General features: G+C 40.3%; 1 protein-coding gene across 1 annotated transcript in view; it reads left to right on the top strand.

Moving 5' to 3' along the window:
* The first annotated feature begins 3,607 nt into the window (after positions 1-3,607).
* Positions 3,608-20,028, top strand: part of KPNA1 (karyopherin subunit alpha 1) — a 53,396-nt gene continuing 36,975 nt past the window's right edge. Inside the window, exons 1-2 of the mRNA XM_060099007.1 lie at positions 3,608-3,807; positions 12,558-12,691. Of these exons, the coding sequence (XP_059954990.1) occupies positions 12,563-12,691 (129 nt within the window). The 5' untranslated portion in view covers positions 3,608-3,807; positions 12,558-12,562. The remainder of the gene's footprint in view (positions 3,808-12,557; positions 12,692-20,028) is intronic.

Raw genomic sequence — 20,028 nt, 5'->3', positions numbered from 1 at the left:
CTGACTGGCAGACAGTTGGTTTACCAAAGCAAGTCTGTAGATACAAAATGGGTGGACATTCTGGAGAACCAGAAACAAATTCCTACAAGTTTAAAAACCTGCTGCACTAGCAATTAAAATCCTAACTGTTCTATGTTCAAACACTTTTGTTGAGGGAATGTTTAGCTTGATATCATCTGTGCCAACAAGAATCAGTGCAATGCAGGCAGAGGAACAGAGCTGCAAGTCAAAACTAATTTTATATTTGGCTGTATTTGGTTTTACCATTACATAAAAGAAAAGATGTCCTAAAGGCTCCAGGCAGTTCAGAGAAATACTGTTGAAAAAGGAAACAAAAAGAATAAAAAATATCCCACTGTATCATGGGACAGAAACATATCATTTTTTAAAACTGTGATAGGAGTAATATCTGTTTAACTAGCTCTACTGTATTTATACTCTCCTTCATAAAATTCCTACATTTATGTATCTTAATATACATATAGAATATAGACTAATATAGCCTACAAAATTTGAATATGTGATAAAGAGTTTAAGAAAGAGTTAAAATAAGTTGCTGAACCAGAGGACAGAAAGAAACATAAAAATATTATGCTGTATAGCACAGGGAGATCAGCTCAGTGCTTTGTGACCACCTAGAGGGGTGGTATAGGGAGAGTGGGAGGGAGACGCAAGAGGGAGGAGATATGGGGATGTATGTATACATATAGCTGATTCACTTTGTTATACACAGAAACTAACACACCATTGTAAAGCAATTATAATCCAATAAAGATGTTTAAAAATATATATATATTATGCTATAAAAGGTTGGATTTTTCTCACAAATTATTTTCTTAATTAGTCCTTCTATTAATTATTATTAGTTGCCACTTTTAATGAGTCCTATTGCTATTTTAAGTAATAGCATTTATGCAACAGAAAAAAATACAACGGAATATATCATTGCAAGTAAAAACTTATTTTTCGTGTTTTTATGTTAATATATGTATCTTATTATTATGTATTTTCACACCCATCCATTTGGCAAAAATAAAAAAGACATTTCCAAATGTTAGCAAGGTTGTTTAGAAAAGAAAACCTTATCAGCTGCTTGTGGAACATAAGCTGGCACAACCACTTTGTGAAATAATCTGGCAATATCTAGTATATTACTTTTCCATCGCTGTGGAACAAACTACCAGAAACCTAGTGTCTTAAAACACATTTATTATCTCATAGTTTCTGTGGGCCAGGATTACGGGCACAGCTGAGCTGGTTCCTCTGCTCAGGGTCTCACAAAGCTGCAATCAAGGTTTAAGTCACGTTGTCTTCTCATCTGGAGGCTTGACTGGGGAAGAATCCACTACCAAGCCATCTCAGGTTGTTGGCAGAATTCATTTCCTTGTGGTTGTAGGGCTGAGGGCCCTGGCTTCTTACTGGCTGTCAGCTGGAGGCTGCACCCAGGTGCTAGAAACCATCTGCAGTTCCCTGCCACGTGGCCCTCTCCATAGGCAGTTCTCAACATGAAAGCTCGATTCTTCAAGGCCAGCAGGAGAGTGTCTAGCTCTGGTCTGCTAAGACAGGGACTTATAATGAAATGTAATCATCCTTGCCATATTCTATTGGCCAGAAGTAAGTCAAAGCTCCCACCCACACTCAAGGGGTAGGGATTATACAGGGTAACAGCAAGGGGCAAAGATCATGGGGGCCACCTGAGAATTCTGCCTATCACATCTCGTAAGGTTAAAGATGCAATGTCTTAGGATCTAGCAGTTTCCCTGTACACACAAAGATACGTACAAGAATGTTCACAGCAGTGTTGTTTGTAATAGCAAAACTACTGTTCTATAATTTAAAATTAAAAAAAATTTTAATACAAAAAGATATAGTCAGAGAGACATTAGCTAACAAAACACCATGTATGGTATGATAACATTTTTGTAAAAGTAACATATATAGAGGAATTCTGCTTCAGCAATGGACTACTGTTGTTGTCTTGAACAAATCCTCCCACCACGGAGAACAGCTGGACAAAATATAAAAAACATTAAGGCACTGAAGAGCTACCACAGCAGTGAGAATCTGTGGGTCCAAGATCTGGAAGAAAAGAAAGTGAACCCATGAGAGGTGAGCCTGATATTTGCTGTTACTTTTCCACTTGAAGTGATTGCTAATTCTGAAAGCAGTGGCTGAAAAACTGAGTAGAGCTTTTGACTGTCTCATGGGGCTGAAGAGGTTGGGTCAAGGAAGAGAGACCCTAGTAAATACCCCAGACTTTTGGTCCAGACCCTCACGGGATACCCTAACTAGGAGTAAGGGTGAACTGGAAAGAAACTAGTTTTCACAAATACTAAAGTCCAGCTCTGAATAATATTAGCTCCTGATTGGAATAAAGTGATCTGTCCTCAGCTTAGCTGCGGTCATGCACACTTGCCTCCAAGTCTCTCCCTTAGAACACATTCCCTTTCCCCAGTGCCCTTGCTCAAACTCAGCTCATCCTAGAAAACACACCGTTAGTGGGGAATACTGACGTGGCAGAAAGAGATCCAGGACAAATGAACATCGCATAGCCTAGGATTCAGGCAGTAAGGTCCTCTCTCCCACACTTATGTTATAGAGCTACCCCATTTCTTTCACCTTGCTTCTCCGTGGGTGTTTAGATTGATTTGATAAACCAGGTCGCATGCGAGACTTTGTATTCTGTGACCTCTGCTTGGCTGGCTTCAGTTTTTCTTTTCTTTCTTTCTTTTTTTTTTTTTTTTTGCGTTACGCGGGCCTCTCATTGTCGTGGCCTCTCCTGTTGTGGAGCACAGGCTCCGGACGCGCAGGCTCAACGGCCATGGCTCACGGGCCCAGCCGCTCCGCGGCATGTGGGATCTTCCCGGACCGGGGCACGAACCCTCGTCCCCTGCATCGGCAGGCGGACTCTCAACCACTGCGCCACCAGGGTAGCCCCAGTCTTTCTTCTTTTGAAGCCACTGCTCAAAAACAATTGGATTAAACTCAAAGAGAATTCCATCAGATTTAACAGTAACAACTATTTGTCCCAAATTTTCGTTTGAGAGCATTTATTGAGAGTAAAGCAAGCATTTGTGTTTCATTTAATTTCTTAATGATTTTTGATACTGCTTATATACATTATCAGGCAAAGGGGACGGGAGAGAACTAAAAAAGGAAATACCCAGAAGTTTCTCAAACATGCTGCATGTGAATGCCTTAGACATGAAGCGCTGACTTATAACTCTTTTTTTAGTAATCCCTCAGGCTTCATTCATTCCATTATTTACTCAGTAAACGTGTATTAGGTAACAAGCCTGTCAGAGGCTATATACAGAGGTGAGCAAGGATCGATCCGCCCTGGAAGAGCTTCGAAGACAAGTTTGTAGACATAACTTTGCAATTCAGCCTAAGAAGTACCGTTTCATTGTCACTCCAGGATGACTCTCCAACCTTTGCCACTAACTGCGAACCATGTCAACCGGACCTCCTTCCCGACTCCAGACTCTCCACTGGTTCCCGGCTAACCGCTAGTGCTTCGCGAGGACGGTTGGAAGACTACACCTCCCGGCAGCCTCTGCAGCAGGGTGGAGGAGAGACGCGCGCAGGCGCGCGGGCCAGCCCCCGCGCGCAGGCGTACTGCGAACGCCGGCTGAGCTGGGTCTCGCTGTGCTGGTTGCGCGGCGGTGTCGGCGAGCGAGGCCTGGTGAGCACCGCTGAGGCGCGAGCTGGGTCTTCGAGGTTGTGTGCGGGAGAGGCACGGCAGGCGAGCGAGCGAGCCAGAGGCTCAACCCAGCAGTGGCACCGGGATCGGCTGCCTTGAGCTTGGTGAGTGCGGGGCCCCGGCGGCCCCCGGCCCCTCCCCCTCCCGCCGGGGGATCTGGCGGATCCGGTTGTGTGCGGGGGAGGCCCCGCGGTGAGGGCGGGACGCCGCCGTGCTCGAGCTCGGGTTTCTGGGCCTGGGCGCTCGCTGCGCGTCCGTGCGTCACGGGCCAGGCAGTCCCAACGGCCGCGCGGCCGGCGGAGAGGAGGGTGGGGGTGGGGAGCACTGGTTCGCCTTCGGGAACGCCGGTGGAGGCGAGGCGAGGCGGGGTGGGGCGGCGCGGCAGCAGGGCTGGAAGCAGCGTCGGGGACTGCGGGGCGCCGAGGCAGCGGGGCGGAGAGGAGGGAGTGCGGAGCCAGCGCCGCGGCCCGGAGCGAGCGAGCTGGGGGCGTGGGTGGGCCGCGCGGAGTGCGGCGACTGAGGCAGGAAAGAGCAAGGGGTGGGGGGCGTGTAAAAATCCTAACCGAGGCCGGAGGGGACCGTCTCGGGAATTCACAAGTTACAGCCCGAGCCGGAGCCGGTGGTTTGGAAGGGGGGGGAGGGGGCGCTGTGCGGGTGGAGACAGACGGAGGACTGCAGTTTACAGATGTCATAACAACATGGGCCTGAAGCGTCTGACAGGGGTGTGGTAATTATAGGAATGACAGAACTTCGTCTGCACACAGCGTATGTCAGTGGGGATGCGAGAGAAGCGGCGAGGTATTCGATTAAGCTCAAAATGGGAGGATGAAACTGAAGGATGACTGGAGTCTGGGAGGTCGTCATGAAGGAATGTTTTAGGTTTGAATGGAATTATATGTTATGTTCCACTTTTAAGCTCACGATGTCAAAATAATTAATTTTTTAAGGTTTAAATTCAGAATAAACAGTTGGGAAGTATTTTTGCTAAAACATACTATTAAATGACGTTTCTGCCTTTTTCAAGCCTTTTTTCCTTTAGTGAGCACTTCCTTAAAAACCCCTATTTTTTCGCAGTAGATGAGTGATTCCCCGCCCCCCCCCCACGTTGCTTCAAGGATCATTCTTGACATTGTTTTTTTCTTAACTTGTTCTTGCGTTTGTGATATTTTGAAAGTAATTCACAAGCTAGTCCCCCTCCATTTTAAAGATTGAAGAGATGAAATTTTAACTTTTCAAAGCAAATGGAGAATGAACTCTATTGTACTTTTACTGAAATAATTTATTCTTGGAAGGCACTTTTATGTGTAATACCGGATTTTAAGGTGGAGAACATGAGGAAAGGTAAAGGAATTAACATTTATTGAGCTCCTTTCCAGATATTGTGCTAAATACTTTTTGTACAGTAAAACGTTAATGCTTACAGTAACTCTGAAGTATGTTATTTTTTCCTTTTCTACAGATTAAAGCTTCGAGGGTCAGAGAAGTTAGGTAACTTGCCTAAGGTGTTCCAGCTCTTGTTAGAACCAGCCTTAGAACCAGAATCACTGCTAATTTAGGAATTATTTCTCCTCTCCTTTCATACTTCTTGGTTGCGTTTTCTTTATTTGGTCCATTAATTCAGCGAATACTTGGAGTGTTTGTTCATAGGCCCTGAGACTGGGGATGTAGACATGATCAAGACACTATTCTTTTTTTTTTTTAAACATCTTTATTGGAATATAATTGCTTTACAATGGTGTGTTAGTTTCTGCTGTATAACAAAGTGAATCAGCTATATGTATACATATATCCCCACATCTCCTCCCTCTTGCGTCTCTCTCCCACCCTCCCTATCCCACCCCTCTAGGTGGTCACAAAGCACTGAGCTGATCTCAGCTCAGCTGCTATGTGACTGCTTCCCACTAGCTATCTATTTTACATTTGGTGGTGTATATATGTCCATGCCACTCTCTCACTTCATCCCAGCTTACCCTTCCCCCTCCCCGTGTCCTCAAGTCCATTCTCTACGTCTGCATCTTTATTCCTGTCCTGCCCCTAGAAGACACTGTTCTTGTGTCATGGAATTTAAAGTGTTGCAGGGAAGACTAACAAATAATGAGTAAAAATATTGACTGCATGACATTTTATCAGTCATAATTGAGCAGAAACTGGACTAAATAGCAAAGGAAGTTCAAATGGAATCAGACAACATAAGCCTTGAGGAGTTTACCATCTAGTAGGGAAACAAAACATACATTTATAAAAACCTAGACTAAGCTAAATGATAGAAATTAACGCTTCACCTGAAGTCAGTATACTTGCATTATGTTACTTTAGATCCTCATAGAAGTTTCTTCACAGAACTATGAATTAATAATATTTTGTACCTTGACTTTTATCTAGGATTGGAACATGAAAAAACTCTTCATTGCTATCTAAGGCACCGTTTCTAATTTATTTACTGATCCTTATAAAGTAGAAACCTTACACGTTCTTTAACACCTCAGTGATAGGCCTTTTTGTTTTCTTCCTTTGCTTTTTTTTTTTTAATTTAAACAAATGACTGCTTTTATTAGATCATTTGTATTTGTAAGCCATCCTGTTTCTCTTTGTACTTTGGCTATCAGGAGGCTCAGAGCTGTGTTCAGCTTTCATAGTTTTCATAATTTTTCTTAGCCTCAACTGTGTTATAAACTATACCAGGTAGTCTGGAATTGCTGCTCTCAGTTGTTTCCTGGACTGTTTGTTCTCTGTTGATCTTGATTTTGTCTTTACCTTTTCCCTCTCGTTTGAAAGTAGGGATTATATATTATTTTTATCTCCAGTATTTTAGCATAGTGTTTGTTGAATTAATGATAAAGTCTTGATGATTTATGATTTAGTGTTTTTAAGTCTTGTCAGATTGTTTCTAGAAGTATGTATGCTTCGTATAAAATCAACTAAGACTTTTGGCCATGCAAGTAAAGGTGACTGACATAGTGATGATAAAGATAATTCCCTGTTAATCTCTTTGTTTTAAGGTTTCTGTACTTTGCAAGGTATTCTGAATTCAGCCATAATAATGGAAGAAAACATTGGAAATGGTAAACAATTCAGTTAGCTGATTGGGGGCTGATTTGCCTCTATTCACGCTGCAGTGAGCAGGAGGTGGCCCCAGGACAGTGAGGGACCAGATAGGACCTTCATTAAGAAATTTTAAGTCCTTGCAGTGAAAGAGCAGGGATGAAGACTCGAGGAACGTACAGGTTTTTTCTTTTGTGGTATGTGGGCCTCTCACTGTTGTGGCCTCTCCCGTTGCGGAGCACAGGCTCCGGACGCGCAGGCTCAGCGGCCATGGCTCACGGGCCCAGCCGCTCCGCGGCATGTGGGATCTTCTGGACCGGGGCATGAACCCGTGTCCCCTGCATCGGCAGGCGGACTCTCAACCACTGCGCCACCAGGGAAGCCCCCGTACAGTTTTTTGTTTGTTTGTTTTTAAAGATGATAATGACCCTACATGACAGACCTTAGTGACAAAATGGTTCTGATCTAGTGTAGTAGACTAATTGGGACAGTTCTTGAAAGCAGGCAATAATCCAAAATGTGGATAATGGGGATAATCTCTTTCACATAACAAGAATAATGCTGCTTTTCATATACAAAGATAAGTCTGCTTACTCATCATGATTGATTTTTCAGCATGAGGAGGGATATGTGCTGAGTTGTCCGTGAGTCTCCCTATTCTGTGACCAGCAAGCCAGCTTGGGGTCAAAATGGGGGTTTTTAGCTAGGGGGCAGAAAGACAAGCAAAAGGTACTAACATCTATTGATGGCTCAAGCACTGCATCAGGTGTTTTCACTTAATTACTCTTGCAAAACCTCTTTGAGAAGGTGGCTACATGTACAGGATGGTTAGGTAACTTGCCCTACTTCACAGAATGAGTGTGGAGCTGGTATTCAATCACAGGGCTATTTGTACTATGTTCACATCAATCATTAAAACTTGATTTTTGTCTTGGTTTGCAGTGCAGTCTCCGGCAGAACAAACTAGATGCAGTTTTTTTTAACATCATGAAATGATACTGTGAAGATCTTATTTACTAAAAGCTAAAGGGCTATTGGAGTTCCTTGCTTTACTGCCATTAAAAAATACAATTTTTAAATTAGAATATTCTCTGAAAACAACTGTCCCCATCCTAGCCTCTGCACTTTAGAGGCCACCAATTTCTTTCTTTTAGCTGTTTCCTCTTTCATATTTATAAATAACTTGCTTCTATTGCTATTTCTTGATATAGCAGTTTTAGACATTATCTATTGACTTTCCTCCACATTTACACACTGCCTCTCCCGTCCTTTTATTATAGTTATCACAGGTGTTTATTAAGTCAACGTTCAGTTATAACTATGTAAATGTTTATAGCTGAACCATGTAGTATATTGTGATATCATTTCTTCTCTTAACCAATTTTTGTTTTTCCAGGAGTAACACCTTTTTTTCCCACTTCCACTTCCATGAGATAGCTGTCCTGGAACCTTCTGTCCTTTTAATGCAATCTGGACTGGTTACTTTCTAGGTCTACTTCACAGCTGTTATCCTGGAACTTTTCTTTATGTCGCCCTTAAAATTCTCTTTGACCTTCTCCTGTATTGGATCTCCTGTTTCCCATATTTTCTTAACTTACAGAGAAAGGGTACCTGGGAAGCGAAAACTTTCTGAGATCTTGCACGATTGAAAAATATCTATATTCTACCTTAACATTTCATCAGTAATCTGGCTGGGTATAAAAACCTAGGCTTAAAAAGTTTGGAAGTCATAGCTCCATTGTTTTCTGCATTTTAATGTTGCTGTTGAAGTCCAAAGGCGTTCTCATTCTTCATTTGTATGCGACCTTCCCTGTCTTTTCTCCAATCTCCAGAAGCTTTTAGGGTATTATTTTTAACCCCTGAAATTCCATAATGTCCCTAGATTTGATTGTTTGGTTTTTTTTTTCACTTAAGGGCACTTGATGGACCCTTACAAGCTGGGGATTTGTGTCCTTTAGTTTTGGGAAATTTATTTATTATTTATTATTATTATTTTTTTTTTTTTTTTTTTTTTTTTTTTTTTTTTTTTTTTTTTTTTTTTTTTTTTTGCGGTATGCGGGCCTCTCACTGTTGTGGCCTCCCCCATCGCGGAGCACAGGCTCCGGACGCGCAGGCTCCGGACGCGCAGGCTCAGCGGCCATGGCTCACGGGCCCAGCCGCTCCGCGGCATATGGGATCCTCCCAGACCGGGGCACGAACCCGCATCCCCTGCATCGGCAGGCGGACTCTCAACCACTTGCGCCACCAGGGAGGCCCAATAAAGTAATAATTATAACTGTGTTGTTGGATTTGTAACATTAACATATAACAATAATATGATAAAATGGGGGGAAGGGAATAGAATTATATAGCATAACATCTCTATGTCTCATTGGAATTAAGCTAGTGTAAGTCTGAAGCTGATTCTAAGTGAAAGTGTATGGTAAGCCCTTGAGCAACTACTGGGGAGAAAAAAAACTAAAAAAATACAGTGAAAAAAATCACTAAAGAAATTTAAGTGCTTCATTAGAAAATCAGTGCAAAAGAAAGCAGTAAAAGAGTAATAAAGGAATGAAAGACATGAGACAGAAAATGAAAAATGGAAAAGCAGTCATCACTCCAACTATATCAGTAATAACGCTAAATATGAATTGATTAAACAGTCTAATTAAAAAGGCAGAAATTGTGAGGCTGAATCCAACTATATGCTCTCTATAAGATACATACTTTATTTATTTATTTATGTTTGGCCATGTCACAATGTGGGATCTTAGTTCCCTGACCGGAGATTGAACCCATGCCCCCTGCAGTGGAAGCGCAGAGTCCTAACCACTGGACTGCCAGGGAATTCCCTGAGACATACTTTAAGTTTAAAGATACAAATACACTGAAAGTATAAGGATGGGAAAAGATAAACAAGTAGCAACCACAAGGAATCTGGAGTGGCTATACTAATATCAGAAAAATTAGACTTTAAAACAAAAAAGGGGGCTTCCCTGGTGGCGCAGTGGTTGAGAGTCCGCCTGCCGATGCAGGGGACACCGGTTCGTGCCCCGATCCCGGAGGATCCCACATGCCGCGGAGCGGCTGGGCCCGCGAGCCATGGCCGCGGAGCCTGTGTGTCCGGAGCCTGTGCTCCGCAACGGGAGAGGCCACAGCAGTGAGAGGCCCGCGTACAGCAAAAAAAACAAAACAAAACAAAACAAAACAAAACAAAAAAAACAAAAAAGGTTACTAGTTTTGAAAGAAGCAAAACTATCTCTGGCAGATGACATGATCTTCTATGTAGAAAATCCTAAAGAATGCACTAATAAAATAGCATTAATAAACAAGTTCAGTTCAGCAAGGTTGCAGGATACAAAAATCAATGTATAAAAATCGATTGTATTTATATAGATTTGTCATGAACAATCCAAAAGTGAAATTAAGAAAATAATTCCATTTACGATAGCATTAAAAAATACTTAGGGGCTTCCCTGGTGGCGCAGTGGTTGAGAGTCCACCTGCCGATGCAGGGGACACAGGTTTGTGCCCTGGTCCAGAAAGATCCCACATGCCGCGGAGCGGCTGGGCCCATGAGCCATGGCCGCTGAGCCTGCGCGTCAGGAGTCTGTGCTCCTCAACAGGAGAGGCCACAACAGTGAGAGGCCCACGTACCGCAAAAACAAACAAAAAAAACCCTTAGGAGTAAATTTAACAGGAGAAGTGTAGAACACTCTGAAAACTACAAAACATTGTTGAAAGAAATTAAAGATCTAAGTAAAAAAAAAAATTGTGTTCATGGGTTGGAAGATTTAGCATTAAGGTGGCAATACTCCCCAAATTGATCTACAGATTCAGTGCAGTTCATATTGGAATCCCAGCTGACTTCTTTGTAGGAATTGACAAACTGATTCTAAAATTCACATGGAATAGCAGTGTATCAAGGTGAGTCAAAACAATCTTGAAAAAGAATAAAATAGGACTCACACTTCCTGATTTTAAAACTTACTACAGAAAAGATAAGATTGTGTGGAATTGGCACAAGGATACACATATGGATCAAGGGAATAGAATCGAAAGTTGAGAAATAAAAGTATAAATATGTGATTGATTTTCAACAAGCGTGTCAAGACTGTACAATAGAGAAAGAATATTTTTTTCAGTAGTGCTGGAACAACTGGTAGCCACATGCAGAATAATGAAGTTGGACCTTTACCTCAAACCACATAGAAAAATTAACCCAAAATGGATGACAAACGTAGATGTAAGAGATAAAACTCTCGAACTCTTAGAAGGAAACTGAGGGTTAAGAATCCCTAAGTATGGCACTAAAAGCACTGAGCAACAGAAAAAGAAATTGATTAATTTGGATTCCATCAAAATTAAAAACTTTTGGTGCTTCAAAATTCATGAGAGGGTTTTAACAGTAGATTTGACCATCAAGAAAGTGAAAAGACAACCTATAAAATGGAAGAAAATATTAACAAATCATGTATCTGACAGGGACTTCTATCTAAAGAACTCTTAACAGCTCAATGGTAAAAAGACAACACAATTTTTAAATGGGCAAAAAATCTGAATAGACATTTTTTATGGAGGATATGTAGTTGGCAAATAAATATGTTAAAAGACATCTATCCCACTAGAATGGCTAGAATCAAAAGGTTGTGATACTTTGCTCTACACCTGAAACTAATACAATATTGTAAATCAGCTGTATTTCAGTTTAAAAAAAGTTGTGATAGCAGGTGTTGGTGAGGATATGGAAAAACTGGCAACACTTGTATACTGCTGATAGGAATGTAAAATGGTGCAGCCACTTTGGAAAAATAGTCTGGCAGCTCCTGAAATGATTAAACAGAGTGTATAGGTACATACCCAAGAGAAATGAAAACATAAGTCTGCATAAAAACTTGCCGACAAGTGTTTATGGAAGCACTAGTCATAACAGCCCAGAAGTGGAAAGAACCCAAATGTCCATCATTTGATGAATGCATAAATATAATGGAGTATCTCCATACAATGGGATGATATTATTCAGCCAAAAGAAGGAATAAAGTACTAATATATGCTGCAACATGCGTGAACTTTGAAAATACTGTGCTAAGTTGAAGAAGCCAGGCACAGAAGATCACACGTATTCTATTCACATGAAATTATACCAAACAGGAGTGATAGCTTTTTTTTTTTTTCGGTATGCGGGCCTCTCACTGCCGTGGCCTCCCCCGTTGCGGAGCACAGGCTCCGGACGCGCAGGCCCAGCGGCCATGGCTCACGGGCCCAGCCGCTCCGCGGTATATGGGATCCTCCCAGACCGGGGCACGAACCCGTATCCCCTGCATCGGCAGGCGGACTCTCAACCACTGCGCCACCAGGGAGGCCCAGTGATAGCTTTTTGAGGTGGTGAAAATGTTTAAAAATTTACTGTGATGTTGATTTGCACATAACTGTGAATATACTAAAAGACACTGAATTGTACACTTTAATAAAGCTGCTAAAGTAACCATTTGACATTCCTGTGGGGTGGGTCTGAGCATGTATATGTTTAAAAGATTGAGCTATTGGGCTTCCCTGGTGGCGCAGTGGTTGAGAGTCTGCCTGCCGATGCAGGGGATACAGGTTCGTGCCCCGGTCTGGGAAGATCCCACATGCCATGGAGCGGCTGGGTCCGTGAGCCATGTCCGCTGGGCCTGTGCATCCAGAGCCTGTGCTCCGCAACGGGAGAGGCCACAGCAGTGAAAGGCCCGCGTACCGCAAAAAAAAAAAAAAAAAAGATTGAGCTATTGAAGTAACAGAGCTCTTTATATTCAGCTGAGCTCATCTGTTCCCTCCCTCCCTCTTATTTTTGTAGAAGTCATGACTACCCCAGGAAAAGAGAACTTTCGCCTGAAAAGTTACAAAAATAAGTCCCTGAATCCTGATGAGATGCGCAGAAGGAGGGAGGAAGAAGGACTGCAGTTACGTAAGCAGAAAAGAGAAGAGCAGGTAAGTCCTTTACCTTTAATTAATTTCTCTTAAAGAACCTAATGTTTCTTTTTAATCCTGACAGCACTGTCCTGTATTTTAATTTTAACAATGTTTAATATATATGTTTGTGTGGTGTATATCCGCCTCCCAACTATAAAATCAACATGTTTTAGGGGTAGGGGAGTGGAGGTAATGAAAAGCAGGATACAAGAATGAAGAAATCTCTCAGGTTCTCATGTTCCCAACTACTATTTAATATTTTGGGGCTTCCCTGGTGGGGCAGTGGGTGAGAGTCCGCCTGCCGATGCAGGGGACATGGGTTTGTGCCCTGGTCCGGGAAGATCCCATATGCCGCGGAGCGGCTGGGCCCGTGAGCCATGGCCGCTGAGCCTGCGCGTCCGGAGCCTGTGCTCCGCGACGGGAGAGGCCACAACAGTGAGAGGCCCGCGTACCGCAAAAAAATAAAAAATAATAATATTTTGGCCTATTTTATTTTTCTAGAGCTACAACTTCTTTAAGATTTTATGTGTTTATTAATGAATTCTCAAGTGACCAACAGAACATTGCTTTTCATTCTGAATTTTAATTTGAAAGGTTATAAACATGTACAAAAATAAAGAATGGATAATGAACCTCATAAACCCACCCTTTGGGTTCAGTAATTATCAACAGTTTGCTGTACTTGGCTTTGTGTCTTTCTATCTTTATGTTTCTTTATTAGGTAGTATTTTAAACAAAATTTCAAGGAATAAGTCTTTTCACCCCTGAATTTTGTATTATTCATAAGGACATTTAGGACAAGGATTTTTGATCATTTTTAACCTGAGAATGTCTACAGGGGAATCTGAGACTCACCTTCACGTTACCTTTCTCTAAAAACGCTTGGGACTAATGGTCCATCCCTTTTGGCAAGAAAATTTAAAGGCAGAACACTTAGGTGACTTTTTTTGCTAAGGCTTGAGCTTGGAAGGACCATTTGACCCCCACACTATGAAAGCTCCATAAAAGGCAAGTGAATGAGTCAGAATCCTTCATACCTGAGAAATAAGGCAGTTTATTATAAATAGTTTACAGTTATGGTGAATTATTCAACATACACTGTTCTTTTGAGTAACACTGCACTAGATAATCCAAGTATTTGAAGTCCAAGAGTGCATTACAACCTCAGTGTTTTATTTGTTTGGGCTGTAGATGTTTGAATCACTTTATCGTTATTACTATTGGCGGGAGGGCAATGAGTTTGTAATATTGTAATAGAGTTTATATTAAGTGCAGCAAATTAAGTTATGAGTTCTTAACATTCTGCTTTACTGTCTTTGAAAGCAATCACTTATTCATAAAAGGATGAGTTTCTCTTGGTTTCTTGTTGCATCTTTATTCATCTCTGTCTTATTCGAAGTGGAACCTTTTCTTTGCATGAGCTTTTATTTAGCTTCTATTTTGGGGGTAAATTTCAGGTATTACAACAGCATTATTATATATTTATATTTACATGTAAATGTGAATACATGTATGTACGCACACAAGCACAAGTATAGGTCTGAATATAACCACTAGCCTATACATTATATTTGGCATAAAGCCATTTGAAGATGTAGTAATGACAGTCTGCCATTAACAGTGTTTACTTTATACTGTTTCTTCTTGGTGACAGGGAATTCATGTTATTAGACTTCATTGTAAAATTTATATAAACAAAAAATAAGTTTTTCATATTCAGTTGACTGAAGGCAGATGCTCTGTCAGGTCGCAAGTATGGCCCCACTTACCTGACTAAAAACATTTGTAGTTGAAGTTCTGTCATCTTCATTGTATGAGTCTGAAACTGTGCTAGGGCTTTAATAGGTTTCTGTGATAAGTTTCTGGAATATTGCTCTATTTAAAATCTTGTTGTTTCATATATGCCATCTTATGTAAGGAGAACTGGTAAAGCAAATCAGGCTTCTTAATATCACAGCAGTACTTGTTTCACACCTAATTTGTAAAATAGTAAACATCAGTAATATACAGATTCATTTAGGTACTGTTTATCTTTCCACAGTTGCTTAGTCATCTATCTGGAAAAGTCACAGGCTTAGGCCAGCTGTGCAGCTAGATTCGAGGGTAGTACAGGAATTGATGCTGCCAAGTACACAAAAGATAACTGCATCTTTTAGTGCTTTCCTTTCAGCAGACTAGCACTTAATATTTGTTATTTAGGCAGCACTGTATAAATGACCTTTATTTATTTGACACCAGCAGACCAAACTAAAATTTATTTTTTGGCAAAAATTTTACTAGTTGATGTCATTCTGATTGAGCCAGTTTTATAATTTTTATGTATAAAAAGATGAAATTTGGGGCTTCCCTGGTGGTGCAGTGGTTGAGAGTCCTCATGCCGTTGCAGGGGACATGGGTTCGTGCCCCGGTCCAGGAAGATCCCACATGCTGTGGAGTGGCTGGGCCCATGGGCCATGGCCGCTGAGCCTGCACATCCAGAGCCTGTGCTCCACAAAGGGAGAGGCCACAACGGTGAGAGGCCCACATACCGCAAGAAAAAAAAAAAAATGAAATTTGCATTTACTATTAAAATATTTTGAATTAAGCAGACTCTTGCTAACTCAATGTGTGTAGGTAACATAATGATGCTAAAAAGTTTGTAAAAACCATAGTGATAAAGAATGGAGGCTTGATTGATGTTTTTAGTTACAAGAAATATTTTGTGAAGTAAGCAAGTTGATAAAACTTGTGGACAGCCAACTTTTCCCACTGAATAACTTGTTTACAATTTCAGTCAACATGTAGTTTGTACATGGTATACAAATCATGATTATTTTGGCCGTTTTTGTCTTTTTTAAAACCTATTTTTTTATTAGTTTCTGCTTTATAACAAAGTGAATCAGTCATACATATACATCTGTTCCCACATCCCTTCCCTCATGCATCTCCCTCCCTCCCACCCTCCCCATCCCACCCCTCCAGGCGGTCACAAAGCACCGAGCCGATCTCCCTGTGCTCTGCGGCTGCTTCCCACTATCTATCTACCTTACGTTTGGTAGTGTATATATGTCCATGCCTCTCTTTTGCTTTGTCACAGCTTACCCTTCCCCCTCCCCATATCCTCAAGTCCATTCTCTAGTAGGTCTGTGTCTTTATTCCCGTTTTACCCCTAGGTTCTTCATGACATTTTTTTTTAATTCCATATATATGTGTTAGCATACGGTATTTGTCTTTCTCCTTCTGACTTACTTCACTCTGTATGACAGACTCTAGGTCTATCCACCTCATTACAAATAGCTCAGTTTCATTTCTTTTTATGGCTGAGTAATATTCCATTGTATATATGTGCCACATCTTCTTTATCCATTCATCTGATGGTGGACACTTAGGTTGTTTCCATCTCCGGGCTATTGTGAATAGAGCTGCAATGAACATTTTGGTACATGTCTCTTTTTGAATTATGGTTTTCTCAGGGTATATGCCTAGTAGTGGGATTGCTGGGTCATATGGTAGTTCTATTTGTAGTTTTTTAAGGAACCTCCATACTGTTCTCCATAGTGGCTCTACCAATTCACATTCCCACCAGCAGTGCAAGAGTGTTCCCTTTTCTCCACACCCTCTCCAGCATTTATTGTTTCTAGATTTCTTGATGATGGCCATTCTGACTGGTGTGAGATGATATCTCATTGTAGTTTTGATTTGCATTTCTCTAATGATTAATGATGTTGAGATTTCTTTCATGTGTTTGTTGGCAGTCTGTATATCTTCTTTGGAGAAATGCCTATTTAAGTCTTCTGCCCATTTTTGGATTGGGTTGTTTGTTTTTTTGCTATTGAGCTGCATGAGCTGTTTATAAATTTTGGAGATTAATCCTTTGTCAGTTGCTTCATGTGCAAATATTTTCTCCCATTCTGAGGGTTGTCTTTTGGTCTTGTTTATGGTTTCCTTTGCTGTGCAAAAGCTTTTAAGTTTCATTAGGTTCCCTTTGTTTATCTTTGTTTTTATTTCCATTTCTCTAGGAGGTGGGTCCAAAAGGATCTTGCTGTGATTTATGTCATAGAGTGTTCTGCCTATGTTTTCCTCTAAGAGTTTGATAGTTTCTGGCCTTACATTTAGGTCTTTAATCCATTTTGAGCTTATTTTTGTGTATGGTGTTAGGGAATGATCTAATCTCATACTTTTACATGTCCCTGTCGAGTTTTCCCAGCGCCACTTATTGAAGAGGCTGTCCTTTCTCCACTGTACATTCCTGCCTCCTTTATCAAAGATAAGTTGACCATATGGGCGTGGGTTTATCTCTGGGCTTTCTATCCTGTTCCATTGATCTATCTTTCTGTTTTTGTGCCAGTACCACACTGTCTTGATTACTGTAGCTTTGTAGTATAGTCTGAAGTCAGGGAGCCTGATTCCTCCAGCTCCGTTTTTTGTTCTCAAGATTGCTTTGGCTATTCGGGGTCTTTTGTTTTTCCAAACAAATTTTGAAATTTTTTGTAAAACCTATTTTTTTGAGACAACAAGGATGGACTTTGAAGGCATTATGTGTAGTGAGATAAGCCAGACAGAGAAAGACACATGCTTATATGTGGAATCTAAAAACAAAAAACAATAATACCCAAGCTCATAGAAAAAGAGATCAGACTTGTTATCAGAGGTGGATGATTGGGGAAGGGAGAGTTGGAGGAAGGTAGTCTAAAGGTACAAACTTCCAGTTATAAGATAAATAAGTATGAGGGAGGTAATGTACAACATGACTGTAGCTAACACTGGTGTATGATATATAGGAAAGATGAATAATTTTTTTTCTTTCTTTCTATTGTATCTATATGAGAAGATGGATGTTAGCTGAACCTGTTGTGGTAGTCACTTCACAATATACGTAAATCACACCATCATGCTGTATACCTTAAACTTATATAGTGATGTTTGTCAATTATTTCTTAATAAAACTGGTCAAAGAAGCAGATGAAAACAAACCAACCTATTTTTCTCTGAATAATACATGTACATAGTTGAAAAAATTAAATAGTCCTAAAATACTTGAAACCAAACCAGCAGTGTTCTTGGTCTCATTCCAAAGTAAACCACTTTCAACCTCTCAGCTTTTCAACGTGGTTTATACTGCTGCATTTCTGAGTAATATGTGTATGTTACTATATGTCTTTATCAATTTAAAATATTATCTATTGATGTTCTGTTATAGTAGGTGAGGATTTAAGCTCTTAAATCACTCTTTCCCTTACCTGTGTATCTTCCTAGTGTAGAGTTATATTACAATATGTAAGAATTCACTGCTGAGCTGAATAGTATACTGTGGTTACATTTCCTTTCTTTTCTTGCGGTACGCGGGCCTCTCACTGTTGTCGCCTCTCCCGTTGTGGAGCACAGGCTCTGGATGCGTAGGCTCAGCGGCCATGGCTCACAGGCCCAGCCGCTCCGCGGCATGTGGGATCTTCCTGGACTGGGGCACGAACCCGTGTCGCCTGCATCAGCAGGCGGACTCTCAACCACTGCGCCACCAGGGAAGCCCTAATTTACTTTTTCTTAATGACTGAAGTTGGGAGCATCTTTTCATGTGCTTATTTGCCATTTGTATATCTACTTTAGTGAATTCTGTTTAAATATTTTCCTTGCTTTTTAAATTGAGTTGTTTGTCTTCTGGATACAAGTCCTTTGTTAGATATATGTTTTGCGAATATTTTCTGCCAGTCAGTGGCTTGCCTTTTCATTTTCAGCAGTGATCTTTGAAGAGCAAAAGTTTTTGTGGCGTTCCATTTATCAGTTTTTTTTTTCATTTACAGATTGTCCTTTTGTATGTCAAATCTTTGCCAAATCCAAGGTCACTTAAGATTTTCTCATGTTTTCTTTAAGAAGTTTTATTGTTCTGGCTTAAATTTAAGTCTGTGATCATTTACATTTAATTTTTGAGTACAAAGTAAGGCTAGGCGAAATGGACCTTTTTTTGCATATGGCTGTCCAGTTCAGGTGCCATTTATTGAAAAGATTGTTTTCCCCACTGAATTGCCTTGGAACCTTTTAGCAATACATTCAATTGACTGTATCTGTGGGTCTGCTTCTGAACTTCTACTCTGTTCCATTAGTCTCTTTGTTTATCTCTTATATATCACATTGTCTTGATTACTACAGCTTTTTTTTTTTACTTTTTTTTTTTAAACTATAGCTTTTAATGAGTCTTAAAATCAGGTAGTGTTAGCCCTCTTCTAGCTCATTTGCATTTTTACATGAACTTTAAGAGTCAGCTTGCCAATTTGTACATGAAAGCCTACTGGGAATTTGGTTGTGATTGTGTTAGATCTATAGATCAGGTTGGAGAGAATTGATAACAAATGAGTCTTCTGACTTATAAGCATGGTATCTCTCCATTTGTTTAGGTCTTTAATTTGCCAGTGATTTGTAGTTTTTGGTGTATAGGTGCACATTTTTTTTTCAGATTTTTCCCTATTTCATAGTTTTTGATGCTATTGTAAATGGTATCTTAATTTCAGTTTTCAATTGTTCATTGTCAGTGTTTAGAAATAGTTTATTTTTGTATAATCAATTTTGTTCTAAAGCTTGCTAAACTCATGTATAACTTCTAGTAGCTTCTTTGTAGGTTCTGTTGGGTTTTCTACATAGATAATCATGTTGACTATAGATAGACAGTTTTACTTTTTCCTTTCCAATCTGGATGCCTTTTATTTCTTTACCTGCCTGATTGCACTGACTAGCACCTTACAGCTTCCTGACACCTTAAACCTTGAATAGAAATGGTGAAAGTGTACATACCTGTCTCATTCCTAATCTTAGGTGAAAAATAATCAATCTTTCATTAAGTGTGATGTTAGCTTTAGGTTTTTGATATATTTCTTTCCTTGAATTCAAGGAGGTCCCTTCTGTTCCTGGTTAAATAGGTAAATAACTGTTGAGAATTCTTATGTCTTCTTGATCCCTTTATCATTATGAAATTATCTTCTTTACTCCTGATAGTAAACCTTGGTATTAATATAGCCACTCCCAACTTTCTGTTAACTGACATTGTTAATTAGCATTGTTGGTTAGCATTAGCAGTCTTTTTCTACCTTTTTACTTTTAACATATTTGTGTCTTCATATTGTGTTTCATGTAGGCTGCATGTAGTTTATTAGATATGATATATATGTGTGTGTGTGTGTTGTGCTTGCTTTAGGGTTTATATCTTTAACTTATAGTCTGCCTTCAACTTATACCATGTCATGATTCATGGTTTTTACTTATACATGTGTGTTCTCAAACCCCTAGTCTGTTATTACTTTTGTTTTAAATTGTCTATTTTTTTTAGACAGCTTTATTGTGATATAATTCACCTACCATGTAATTCACTCATTTAAGGTTTACAGTTC

Source organism: Mesoplodon densirostris, chromosome 5, assembly GCF_025265405.1.
Source record: "Mesoplodon densirostris isolate mMesDen1 chromosome 5, mMesDen1 primary haplotype, whole genome shotgun sequence".
Classification (NCBI taxonomy): Eukaryota; Metazoa; Chordata; class Mammalia; order Artiodactyla; family Ziphiidae; genus Mesoplodon; species Mesoplodon densirostris.
Note: the sequence above shows the minus strand (reverse complement) of the source record. Positions and strands in the feature narration are given on the sequence as shown.